This window comes from Anguilla anguilla, chromosome 14 (assembly GCF_013347855.1).
Source record: "Anguilla anguilla isolate fAngAng1 chromosome 14, fAngAng1.pri, whole genome shotgun sequence".
NCBI lineage: Eukaryota > Metazoa > Chordata > Actinopteri > Anguilliformes > Anguillidae > Anguilla > Anguilla anguilla.
In genome coordinates, this window is record NC_049214.1 from 37,465,461 (window position 1) to 37,478,564 (window position 13,104).

General features: G+C 38.7%; 1 protein-coding gene across 2 annotated transcripts in view; it reads left to right on the forward strand.

Annotated features, from left to right (window-relative positions):
• LOC118212676 (intelectin-like) overlaps nucleotides 1-13,104 on the forward strand; it is a 59,533-nt gene that overhangs the window by 12,303 nt on the left and 34,126 nt on the right. The window contains exon 8 of one of the 2 annotated variants that reach the window (XM_035390837.1): nucleotides 4,197-4,631. The exons of the other annotated variant lie outside the window; for it this stretch is intronic. Within the exon in view, the coding sequence (XP_035246728.1) occupies nucleotides 4,197-4,349 (153 nt within the window). The 3' untranslated portion in view covers nucleotides 4,350-4,631. Of the gene's footprint in view, nucleotides 1-4,196; nucleotides 4,632-13,104 lie in introns of those variants that run through there. 2 annotated transcript variants of the gene reach the window in all.

Below are 13,104 nucleotides of genomic sequence, written 5' to 3' on the forward strand. Positions count from 1 at the left end.
CCTGCTGCTGAATTTGTAAATCAGGTCGGTCCGGTCCAAGCTCCGTTATTCTCTTTTTTTCTTCCAGCGAACGCCTTAGTTATATTAATGGCGGGTGTGAACATGAAAGATAGCGTAGAGAATTGTCCAATCACATTACATCAAAAAACATAAAAACAATTCGCTGCCAATAAAAGTAGGAGTGTCTGGGGCGCCCCGTGGAAAAACTGAAGCAACCATTTAGGGAGCAGCCTCACCTGCTTGCCAAAAGTTGAATGACTTACCCTTCACCCAGGAAGTAGCCTATATGTATTAACACAGAAATTAACCAAATACAATTTGATTTTGAAACCAATTTTTAATGAATGCTGACAGGCGCTGGCAGACTACCAGGCGCATTGCAGGAGTAAACAATTTTTATTTTATAATTATTTCGCATTTAGTGGGACGGCGCCCCAGTGCCCCGCATTAAAGAACCGCCATTGCCAGCGGCGACTGGTGAACTGAAAATTGGTGGGGTGCAAAACTTTAAACTAATCATTGATCTCAACCTGTTTTCATTAGTAATTTTCCTTTATAATCAAGCATGCCAACGATCGGATTAATCAAATGGCAAGTAGCCTAACACAGCGTCTTCATACCATGTTAGGGGGATTAAATCATAAATTCAATGTATCCGTTAAAAATCCGTTTTAATCACCAAGTTCACTTAACAAACAAGATACATCAGTCTGTTATCTACCATGTTAGCTCTCAGAATAACCAGCAAAAACAAAACCTGCACTTCAATTGTGTTTACAATCTTGCCTACGCATTGTAGATATTTGCCATGAATACGAGTGCGGAGAAAGAAGTGCATGTATCCGCAAATAATGTTGATTAAAAATGTGCACAATTTCGTACTGCAAATGAAAATAAATGGAGGCTATACGGCCTAGGCTACTTGCTAAAACTGCCTATTTGGGGAGAGCTGGCTACATATGATAGTATTGAATAGCCTATTTTGTGGATTAATTGTATTGATACTCAAGGAAAATCAGGGGAAGATTCCGCCACTGCTTAGCAATTAAAACGGATTTTTCTAAATCGCATTTATCATTTAATCTCCCTAACACAATGCAAAGAAGAAAGAAGCTGTGTCCCTTTTCATTTGATTAGTCCGAGGTTTGTATGCTTGTTAATCACTGAAAATTTAATTTAATTAAAACAGCTTGAGATCAATGATTAGTTTAAAGGAAAGTTTTGCGCCTCACCAGTTTAAGAAAGATGGATAAGAAAGTGAGGACAAGAGGAGGATGACCGATTATTTTCGTGGGTAAAAAAAATTCTCAGCATTAATGACACTCAATAAACTTTAAATATATTATGTAAAAGCTTGCATCAATAGTATGCATTCTTTTTAAAACATTGTTTTCCTTAATTACAATTATGTGCACCATACATTAATGATACAACTATTTTGAGTTGAGACATTCATTGGTTTGTACCTTTTTTCACCCACCGCCCACCAGATCTCAGGGTCCACCCACCTCCCAAATCCCAATTTAACCCCTGGACAAGCATAATTGAACACAAAATGTGAGGTTATGTTCAGAGATAGGAATATTCTCTCTGGAGCCTGTCAGCCCTTTTACCCGTCATGCTCAAATAAAAATGCACTCTCGATGTGAGCTCCCGGTCTTGGCCCTGAACTGTGGAGAGCAGAACACCTTTAAGCACCCGGGCTGATTAGCTAACGCAACCCAGGAGCGTGTGCTCTCTCCACCTGCTGGCTCAGCTGAGACCAATCTGGTTCACCACTGGAATGAATGCCACAGATATTATAGCCAGCATTAGTTGGTTTATCCAACTGAAGGGGTTTAGTTATTTTATTTTATTTATTTTCCTATTTATTATTTATATATATATATATATATATATATATATATATTAATTATTCTCATTCTTTATTAAAGTTTTTTTTTCTTATTTGTTTTTTATATATATTATTCTTAATTCCTTATTATTCTTATTTCTTGGCTGTTATTTTTTGTTTGTTGATCTTGCCATGGGCTGCCTTTATTTCTAATATTTTAAATTTGGATTGCATACATATTTTATATTCAAATATTTGCTACAATCTGTTCATACTGTATAATTAAGGGCAACGCCGTTTCTCAGCACAAGCGAAATAATATAATTCTATACAGATACATTGGGTTTTGTATAGAGAAATGGTCCATGTGCTGATTTTATTTTTTACCAAATGTGGCAAGTATGCCCTTATAATACTGTTTAAAAATGTCTAATTATCATCAACATTGCCATTAACGTCATTATAAACATCCTAGTGACACTATTTTTCAAAAACCTAACACTTCTTACGCAAAACATTGCATTTCCGGTTTGCGTTTGCGTCGCAGCTGCTGGCAGCAGCCATTAGCATGCCTACACTCCTCGAGTCGTTCTTTCTCAGTAAGCTTCTTTTCGAGTTTTTGTACCAGTTAAATCTTTCAGTTAGTTTCATTCGTTTGAATCTTTCATTCGTTTGAATAGGCTACATTCAGCACAATCAGTTAATTTTGGTCATTTGAGTCTTTCAGTACATTTCGTTCATTTGAATCATTTGAGTCCATTTAAGTCATTTGAGTCTTACAGTACAATTTGGTCATTTGAGTCATCAGTACATTTCGTTAATTTGAGTCATTTGAGTTTTTCAGTATATTTCGTTCTTTTGAGTTTTTCAGTATATTCCGTTTATTTGAGTCTTTCAGTATATTTCGTTTATTTTAGTCATTCAGTAGCCTACATTCAGTTCATCTCGTTCATTTGAGTCTTTTGAACTTTTAACGAATTGACAAAAACAAAGGAAAGACCAGTCTGATGGGCTTCCGCTCCAGCACAGCAGTACACAAGCGATAATTTATTTAATGACATAAATGGTATTTGCAATGCCTACTGTGCAAATACAAAAAAAAATCATGTAGGCATATTCCAGTTACTTACATTTTGATAATGTATTGTCTTTTGTCTTTAGTGACTAAAAACTGCTCAGAAATAAGTCACCAACTGAATTTATACATATCATACACCGTTGTTAGGCTTGAGCAACATTTAGCCTGCATTTAAAAAATAAAAGGTGCGCAAGTTAGGTGACAGAAGTTACGAAATCGTTTGCAACCAACTAAGGACTGATTATAACAATATAACCTATAGGCTATTTTATTAAAAGAGGACACTATTTAGCAGTGTAGGACAAGTTCTAATGAATGTGTAGCTTTATTGATACATAATCCATTGGGGAATACCTACTGAAAATATACTTATTTCATTCACTTTTTATGTAGGCTATAATATTATATCATGCAGTCAAAGAGCTTGGTTAAGTTGTAAGCCAATCGCTTTAATTTTACGCAGGCAAGTGCTTGCCATTGCAATTTGAAAACGTTTGGGCGAGGGAGAGCGGTACGGATCCAGGAACAGCGTAGTTAGCCCATTGCGGATCCGGTCCCTTCACGTCTTCAACACCGCCGCTGCTTTCAGTTTCGGGTCTTTTTAGGCTTCTGAGCACACAGGCGAGAGGGGCTCGTAGAGCACGCCCCGCTCAAGCGGATCAATGCTGTCATTGGATAATCGCTAGCACACAGCCCAATGGTGAAAATAGTTCAACAGGAGTATCTGCAGGTTCAGCGAATGGTAAGTCCGCAATTTACAGAGAGCTGATTCAAATGAACAAATCTTTATTTGGAGTGAGTCAGTACGATTCGTTCACCAAAAAAATCATTTAAAAAGAACAAATTGTTCACGAACGACACACCACAACATCTACAGGAAAACTAAAAACAAATCAAAACTATGAATGAAATGCCTACCCATGAACACGTATGCTCATGCATACTCACTCTGCTCTCTTTTTCTTTTTGAAAACATGGCCCTGATTTAATTAGCATTCATAGGCAAATATATCACCATACATGAAAGCACCTTTATTATATTATACCTTTATTGACTAAACTTATAACCTTCAAAGTGCTCAGAGCAAAAGAGCCTCCCTTTGCAGTGTGTAGGGAACAAATGAGTCATCATGGCCTTCAGCTCAGTGTCAGCTACAGTTCTGTGGCATTTTCACCAGTTTCAGTTTCACCTGCATCAGGTTCAGCTTCATATGTGTCAGCTTCAGCTCTGTTTTGGCTTCTACCTACCTCTCTTTCAGCTTCAGTTTTTCTGTTGTATTGCAGTTCTGTGTGGGGGGAGGAGGCCATTTCCCTGAAGGGGCACCACGTCAGTGTGGGGATTTTACTGCGCTGGACTCGGACGGCTATGGAACCCACAGAAGATGGAGTGCCTCCCAGGATATGACTGAGTCTGCCATGCTGCTGTTTTACTGCTGAAGAGACACCATTTCTCCGTATCACTCTTCATCGTTATTATTACATTGCAGCAAATCTCTTTCTACTATCTTTGCTTAATTACAGGTGCAAAGGGGTTCTCTATGTTATTTAGGCTTTAACAGAGAAAACAGGATACTACTTCACCTTTTAACTGTTTTAACAGGTTTAAGTGATGTGTAATCCATTTTTTTCTATTTTTTACTTTTTCATATTTCAGAATATAAAATTGGTGTTGGGCAGTAAAATTGTAAAAACTAAATAAATATATGAAATTATGCAGCATTTATGTTGTCACGTTTTCCTTTTAATGTAAGTTTATGGGTGATACAAACTGATACTGAATAGTAATTTTTCACCCCCTAAACACAATTTCACATGTGAATTTAACCCCTTTACAGTGAATAATTAACATAAAGGGGATGTATTTATGACGTGTGACAGCTTCTCAGAGGGTAAGGTTGGGAGGGTATGATTTTGGCATCGCACCAAACAGTGGCGGCTGATGAGCTGAAAACTGAGGAGGCAAAAAATTTCCCCACTGATTTTTGGTCTCAATTTCCTTCATTAACCATACAGTGATTAAGTCATAAAATACTCAATACCATCAGATATAGCCAGCTCTCCTCAATTAGGTTAGTTTAGCAATAAGATAGCTTTTTACTTGTGTTGCAAAAATGTGCACATTTCAATGAACATTTTTTTAAATGATGCATTCATGTACTCTTTGTTTTCTGCACTTGAATAATATTCATGGCAAGCATGAGCAATATGGCAATTTTGTGTTTTAAATTATATTAAAGTACAGGTTTTGTTAGATATAGCCTTTATTTATGGCAGGTTTTGCTGAAATCTAACGAGGTAGTTAACAGAGTGGTATATCTTTTCATTACGTGTACTTAGTGAATAAAACATATTTTATATTAATCTCAAGAATTTAGCATGGCAAGGGAATCTCCTCTCCTGGCTGAAGTGGATTTGGGGAGTGAATCAGAAGAGAGCGAGGGAGGCGGGACAGCAGTGATTCTCACGAGGGGGATCTATAGAATATACACAAATACGGCAATGATGTCCTCCTCGATATGTATTACTGTTTGAAATATTTCAAATATACACTCACCGGCCAATTTATTAGGTACACCTCCCTAGTACCGAGTTGGCTTCTGTTGCTGTAGCCCATCTGCTTCAAGGTTCAACGTGCTGTGTGTTCAGAGATGCTCTTCTGCATGCCTCGGTTGTAACGAGTGGTTATTTGCAGTACTGTTGCCTTTTTATCAGCTCGAACCAGTCTGGCCATTCTCCTCTGACCTCTGCCATCAACAAGCCATTTTCGCCTGGAGAACTGCCACTCACTGGATATTTTCTCTTTTTCGGACCATTCTCTGTAAACCCTAGAGATGGTTGTGCGTGAAAATCCCAGTAGATCAGCAGTTTCTGAAATACTCAAGCCAGCCCATCTGGCACCAACAACCATGCCACGTTCAAAGTCACTTAAATCACCTTTCTTCCCCATTCTGAGACTTGGTTCGGACTTCAGCAGATCGTCTTGACCATGTCTACATGCCTAAATGCATTTAGTTGCGGCCACGTGATTGGCTGATTAGATATTTGCGTTAACGTGCAGTTGAACAGGTGTACCTGATAAAGTGGCTGGTGAGTGTATATGTTACTTCCTTCCACTTCACCTTTGCCTTGGCCAAATCTTTTATATGGTTATGTTCGCATTGTTCTTAATCAACAACTGTTAGACTTTGCCAATAATGCTGAGCATATTTGTATTGGGGGCTAAGTAATGGATAATCACCGTTATAGTGACTCGTTGTGTCCAGCGTTGTGTCCAGAATAAAGCGCATGGCACAAGTGCATTTAGGGCAAGTCCAAATCCACTTTTGTTAGTTTAACGGTGGATAAAAAGTACGGCACATGGTTCAAAGGGGTTGCACTTAGTCTCTTAATTAATCATAGGTGTGTTTTGGGCATAACATGAAATAAACCAACCAGAGTGTCATCTCCCATCCCCTTTAAACGCCAGGTGCGCTTGCACCTTGGCAGATTGCTATTATAATGGTGGATTTACCAAGTAGTAGGTAGCTAATTCTGATAAATATTATCAGATAATATCAGATAATAGACTAACCATTATGATCATTATGACATGTATGACATGTGCACCCGCCTATGTAGGCACATATGACTATCTTAAAAATGCGCCCTTAAAATAACAGTAAAATCTTTATCTCTTTTTTTTGCATGTGTACACTTCCCAGAAACTTTGCTCGTCTTGCCTTAAGGAACACATTAAATTTGGGTCAAAATTTTTTGTAATACGTTGTATTACAATTTTACCCAAAAGAGTCAATTGCAGAACAATATCAATAATACCATGAACATGAACAATTTTATCCATATATAAATCAACATTTCAAATCATTGAACAGCACTACTGTATGGACTGATGTGTTAGCAGCCAGAGATCTGTTCATTCTGCACATGAGTGACATAAGAGTGTCTGTGTGTTTGTCATAGTGTTTGTTCTTCCAGTCTTAGTTTCCTTGTGGTTAGTTGGCTAATATTTTTTTTCCCCAGTGTTTGTTTTGTTCTTTGTTCCTTGTCCAAGTAAACTTAGACATGTTATTTCACACACATCTGTCTCCTGAGTTAGCCTCCATGGTTGGATCCCTTCCCCTGAGAACCCCTGATAGTTGTGCTTGTTTTGCAGTCTTTCTTGAACGAGCAGGTATGGCACCTCCTTTGCTTGTTTCTCCTTGCTATCCTTTCAGGCAGGACTTCAGGTGGAGCAGGTCATTTGAACTTATACTTGAGAATGTGCTTAAATTCAGCACAACTCTGACCATGTTCATACACAGCACCTTGGGCTAAAAAAGGACTGTTATTGAAATACCACGCACCAAATGATAAAAGGATTGACATTAGCCTAAATGAGGAAACTGTGAAGAAAAAAGATGCCAATGCATTAACAGTATATCTATTTATGTATTTCTTTTTAAGGAGGCCTCATCTGTGGATAGTTTTCTTAGGGTGGTTTCCAAATTCAACCCAAATTCAGTAAATTAGAAAATGATGGTTGCAGGGCAGTTTTGGTCACCAGTTAAATCACATGAAATGCAACACTGAGACACTGATTGTGCAAAATGGCAAATCTGGCATTGCTTGAGGATCTGGCACGTACTGCACAGGGAGTGTGTTTTCAAAGACCGCACGGACTGTTTTTCTGAGAATGACACTTGGCTCATTAGGAGATACTGTCATGTTAACGGCTTATTTTATTGGATCTCTGTGGCTAACCTTCCCCACCAGCACATTCCAACGGGAGATTGCGGATTGGTCTGGCATGTCACCACCCACCCTAAGAGGAAAATATTTGCAGTCATTGATGGCATGACTGCATTGACCCCACAATACACACAGTTTCCATAAACCGCTCCACACCAGGCCAGATTGAAAAGCGGCTTCCATGCCATCGCTGCATTCCCCAATGTCATTGGAGCAATTGCCTGTACACATATTTCAATGAAAGGAATATCATTTAACCAATTCAGCTTTGCCAACGGAAAAGGCTTCAATACAAAAAGTACGAAAGTATTTTATAATGAAAATGTATTTTATAATAAAAATGTCAATGGTGTGAGCCTTCTTCAGGTCAGTATTGCAGGAGACAAAAACAAGGATTCACATGCAGACCTGAGAGAGTACTCACAAAGTCGACCAACAGTGTAACAAATGTACGTTTCAGATATAGAAAAACTAACACAAATAAGCTTTTCACATCTTCCAATTTAAATGTCTCGACCCACAAGGTGTAAACTTATGAGTACGAGTTTAGTTTTAAAGATTGGGTGGGATTTATGAAGGCAGATTACTTAGAGGTGTGTGTAAGTCAAGCATATGAGCTTTTGGTAAACTCTGACTTTCTTGTGCGTACGAACATTCTAAATGTTCCCTGTCTGAGTGAATTACGAACCTTTCCTTTGCAGGGTAGATAAATGAGGGCCCAGATTTCTCCAGCTGCGTGACCGTCCCGATGAATGCAGAGAGAGAGAGGGGTCCTGGGAAGGGTCTGTGTTCTCTGAATGTGGGGCGTCACAAGAGCTTTGCCCAGCTGCTCAAAGAGTACGTTCCCTTGAATTTTACATGTATAATGCCACTTTTTAATCATTAAACTGCACGCCTGTTTGGATGGATGGAGGGAGTGATGGGTTTACAGCCAGTGATCTGTTCATTCTGCACATGAATGACAGTGTGTGAGTGTCTGTTTGTGTGACCCGAAGATGCACCTGTAAATTACAAGAAACCATCCCCGCCAGCAGGGAAACAGAGGGGCACAGTAGTCACAGGGTCGGTTACATAATATAAATGATGTAATGCAATATAAATGAGCTCAGGTTTAGCAGCTGTTTTGGTGGCGGGTGTTCCGTGTTGCAAAGCTGTCATCACCTTGTTTATTTTAACTGATTATTAACTGTTAACTGATTATTAGGTTTATTAGGATTATAAGGATTAATGGACCGCAGACATCATGTCGGCCCAATTCAATGGCTTATCTTTCTCCGAGTAGTGCTTTATGCTGAAGACCTCCTCCATAACCCCTCGCGCACATATATACATTATATATAAAAATACACGTTGTACATTTTTTGTATTAGGGCTATTTCTCAAGATTGGGCAGGTTTGAGGCACTGCCCACCAATGTGATGACAAACGCAGCCACTTTTCTTATTGCAGTTAATTATTTCTCTTATTGGCTGTGTTCCAAACTACATACTTCCATACTCCGCAATTACAGACTCCTCAGATTCCTTCAAGCATAATTTGGTGGCGTGCAGCCTAATGGCCTAGGACTAGTTAGCAAAATTAGATTTTGTCAAAAATTCTAAATGCTGGAAAATACATCGGCACATTTGTTATTTTGCCCCTAATGGCCGACTGTTCCCAAATTTTCCATGGTGGCCCTAAGTGAAAACATCAACATGCTCACAAATTGTAAATGGACTGCATTTATATAGCGCTTTTATCCAAAGCGCTTTACAATTGATGCCTCTCATTCGCCAGAGCAGTTAGGTGTTAGGGGTTAGGTGTCTTGCTCAAGGACACTTCGACATGCCCAGGGCGGGGTTTGAACCGGCAACCCTCCGACTGCCAGACAATCGGTCTTACCTCCTGAGCTATGTCGCCCCAAAATTTCATGATTGGGCAGGTTCACTATTTTCAAATCAGGCAATGTGTTGTTGGTTCCTTTTTTCTTGACAAATAGAAAGAAAGGACACAAAATGGGTTGCAGACAATGTGACAGTTATTTATATTGAATATCTTAAGTGCTAATAGTCTATTATTTTTCAAAAAGGTTTTTAAGTTCATACAAATGAAAAATACTTTAGGTCAGTTTAGTTAATTGCACCAATATCCTTTATAAAGCTTATGGGGGGGGGGGGGGGTATGGCTTCATAATGCTTTTATGAATAGTGCAGTTCAGTTTAAGGGCCCTCAAAATCCTGAATCCAGCAGTTACAACAGTCAATGCCCCTGTTAAAAGTGTCAGCACTCTGAATGCTGAACAGAAGTGTTATTGAGTTCTAGAACTCCCATATGAAAATCAGTTATCAATTAAGCTTCTGAATTTGTTGATAGGTCAATCTACAGTATCTGGTGGAATCAACTGACAAGTCAAAACAAACTCTATGTCTTAAGACTAAATAATTTATTTAAACAAAAAGAAGTCAATTAGGATAATCATACATTATTTACTGAATGTAGGCTCACTGCTTCTGCATTCCAAAATGGAAGACATTAAACAAGACTTTAATTTGAAATTACCAGAAAAGAGAGAGAGACCTCTAAGACCTTCCCAGAGTGTTGCCCTGTTCCAGTTTCAGTGCCACAGGATGAATGGAAAAGCTAAAAAGAGAGAGAAACTCTTCTCCAAGAGATCAGACCTGCAACTTGGCTTAATTGCCCCAAGGATGTTCCCTTGGGTGTTTGTTGATGAGGGAGAGGGGGGAGAACAGAGAGGTTCCTGTGGTCACGCAGAGCTGGTGTGTTGGTGATTCATATGTCACTTTGATTTATGCATGAATATGCATTAAAGGCTAATGCATAAAACACATGAGGGAGAAATAAAGTTTCATATACTGTTATGAATAGTATGACACATGGCCAAAACGTCCTTCAGAGTCCTGTTATAAAACATATATAATATATGTTTTCTATCATATATTATGTAATATATCTCAAAGTAATCTCATGTATCTCAGGTAGTTTCGCACACCCACCAGTAAGGTGAGCTTTTTTACCATCTGGGAAGAGCACTGCAAATACCCCAGGGACGTGCAAATACCCCAGGGACGTGCAAATACCCCAGGGACGTGTAGCTTAGGCACCAGTCATTCTCAGAGTGCTGTTGATGGAAGTGTTTTTTTCTGTTTGAAGTGCCACTTTCACCTTTTACATCTAACAATGGGCAGGTTTGTCATTCTGATCTGCACTGCCTTCGCCTGGCTTACAGGTTACAGCTGTTACCCATTGGGATATGGTATGTCATGCTAAGGTAACTTGCTGCTTTTTTAGTGGAATAAAATGGACTATGCCTATTTACAGTACTAGACATAAAGATCTTATGTTATTTCACTTGGTATGGCAGGGTAATGTCTCTTGCTGCAGCAATGTTGACATAACACAACAAATGACTATTTGTGGTTATTCACAGAAGCACTGAAGAATGTTTATGCAGTGCTTATGAATGTGCTATGTAGTGCATATGAAGGAGTAGTATTGCTCTTATGAAGGACCATTCAAAGAAAGTGTTCCCCTTTATTTTTAGCCAAACTAAGAATATCAAAAATTTCATGAATATGAACAATATTCATACAATGCTATTTTTTTAAATAAGTGCAGCCAGTGATCTATTCATTCTACACATAAAAGACAGTGTGTGAGTCTATTTGTGTACGCTTTGCAGGTGTAACAAGTTGTTCTGCTTTTACCGCCTTCCTTGGATGGGCAGGCATGGCACCTGTTTGCCTGTTTGCTTTCTCCTTGCTATCACCACAGAGAGGATGTATGATCCTGTATGCGTATCAAGATTATTCACTCCTTCCTTGTTATTGTAGTCAAGCATAAATGGACCTTCCATCACATGCCAGCCATATCCTGATGTCATATTAATCTGTCCTGCTGGAAATGTACCGGCCAAAAGGACAGCAGCCTCTGCAAGGACCCAGCCATTTCTCCACCACGACTTCAGGTTCAGGATTGTCCAGGAGCAGCAACTGCTCCATCTGCTTATCCCACATAATCCAAAGATCAGAGAGTGCATCTTTCTCATGTTTTGAAGTTGTAGCTTTCGCATAGACATTGTGTGTCTGTTTATGTGTGTGTATGCAAGCAAAACTCATAGAGAGTCATAGACTTGATCTACACACTGGTCATCCACTCTTCTGCATTCTCAATTACCATAAACTGCCTCAATTACCATAAACTCAATTCTCAATTACCATAAGCTGCCTGCTAATGCTAGTCCGAACACTAACACCAGCTGCCCTACTGGACCTAAGCAGCCCACTAGCGCCAGCTCCGGCGCCAGTGGTGAGTCTAACGTGATGTCTGATAGATTTACCAGCCATAATGCTAATGCCAGGATGAATCTGAACACTGATCCTGCTGAGAAATAGCAAACTACTGACACACACAAAAATACTACTCATTGGGGACTCAATAACCATAAACATAAAGAGCAAGATAATATTAAATATTTTCATCCCAAATGCAACAGTCGAACAGAGTTAACACCACAAATCCTCTCCACCAAACCCTATGTACAGAAAGTTATTGTACATGCAGGGTTATATGATATCCTCCCTAAGGAATCACAGGGATCTCAGCTATTGAAAAAGGACTTTTCCAACCTGTTGAAGCTACTTGCTAAGCTTCCTATACAGACATTCATCTAGCTGACTGACTAGGTGGTAACTAATGCCTGGTACACACTACAGGAGTTTTCATATCCTAAGCCGATGTTGAAAACATTGGAGACCCCACACTTAACAAAAACAGATTTCACAGATTTTGGTCTTTGAGTCATCAGAACGCAAACACAAGATGATTTATGCCAAGATGGAGCATCACACATTTAACATTTATTCTCCCAATCAATTAGAGTCCTGACTCCCAGTCACAAAAAGCATTATTTCAGAATAACAGCATTCATGCAGAATAGAATAATGAAAAATAATTTCAGTATAAAATCTAATTGATTTCCTACGTATCTATCCCTCTGATAAATTAATGTCATTGATATGTTAATTATAAAAATAGCCTGTGTGAAAAAGTGACCTTATTGCTATGTAAAGATAAGCAAACTTACAACAAAGAACAGTATGTATTGTTATGTATAGGTTAATGCAATGCAATTTAATTAAAATTCTACTTGTTCATTTATATTTTCCCAGCAAAACAGCCCAACTGTCAAAAACATCATCTTTTATACTGCAAGCAACTGTGCCAACCAACCCCAGAAGGACAGACTAGGTAAACACTTGTCTGTTTGATAACATTGATAACTCTGACTAATAATGCTCAGCACAAATGATAAGGCATAAGTTTCTCATAACATATTTTTGTATCAGTTATCTACATAATGCACAATAAAAAGAGAAATAACGTGAAATGTAAAAATTCACTCGGGTGTTTTGAAGTTGGCTTAATAAAAGACTGAATGGAATTGAATGGAATCCCTGTTTTTGGG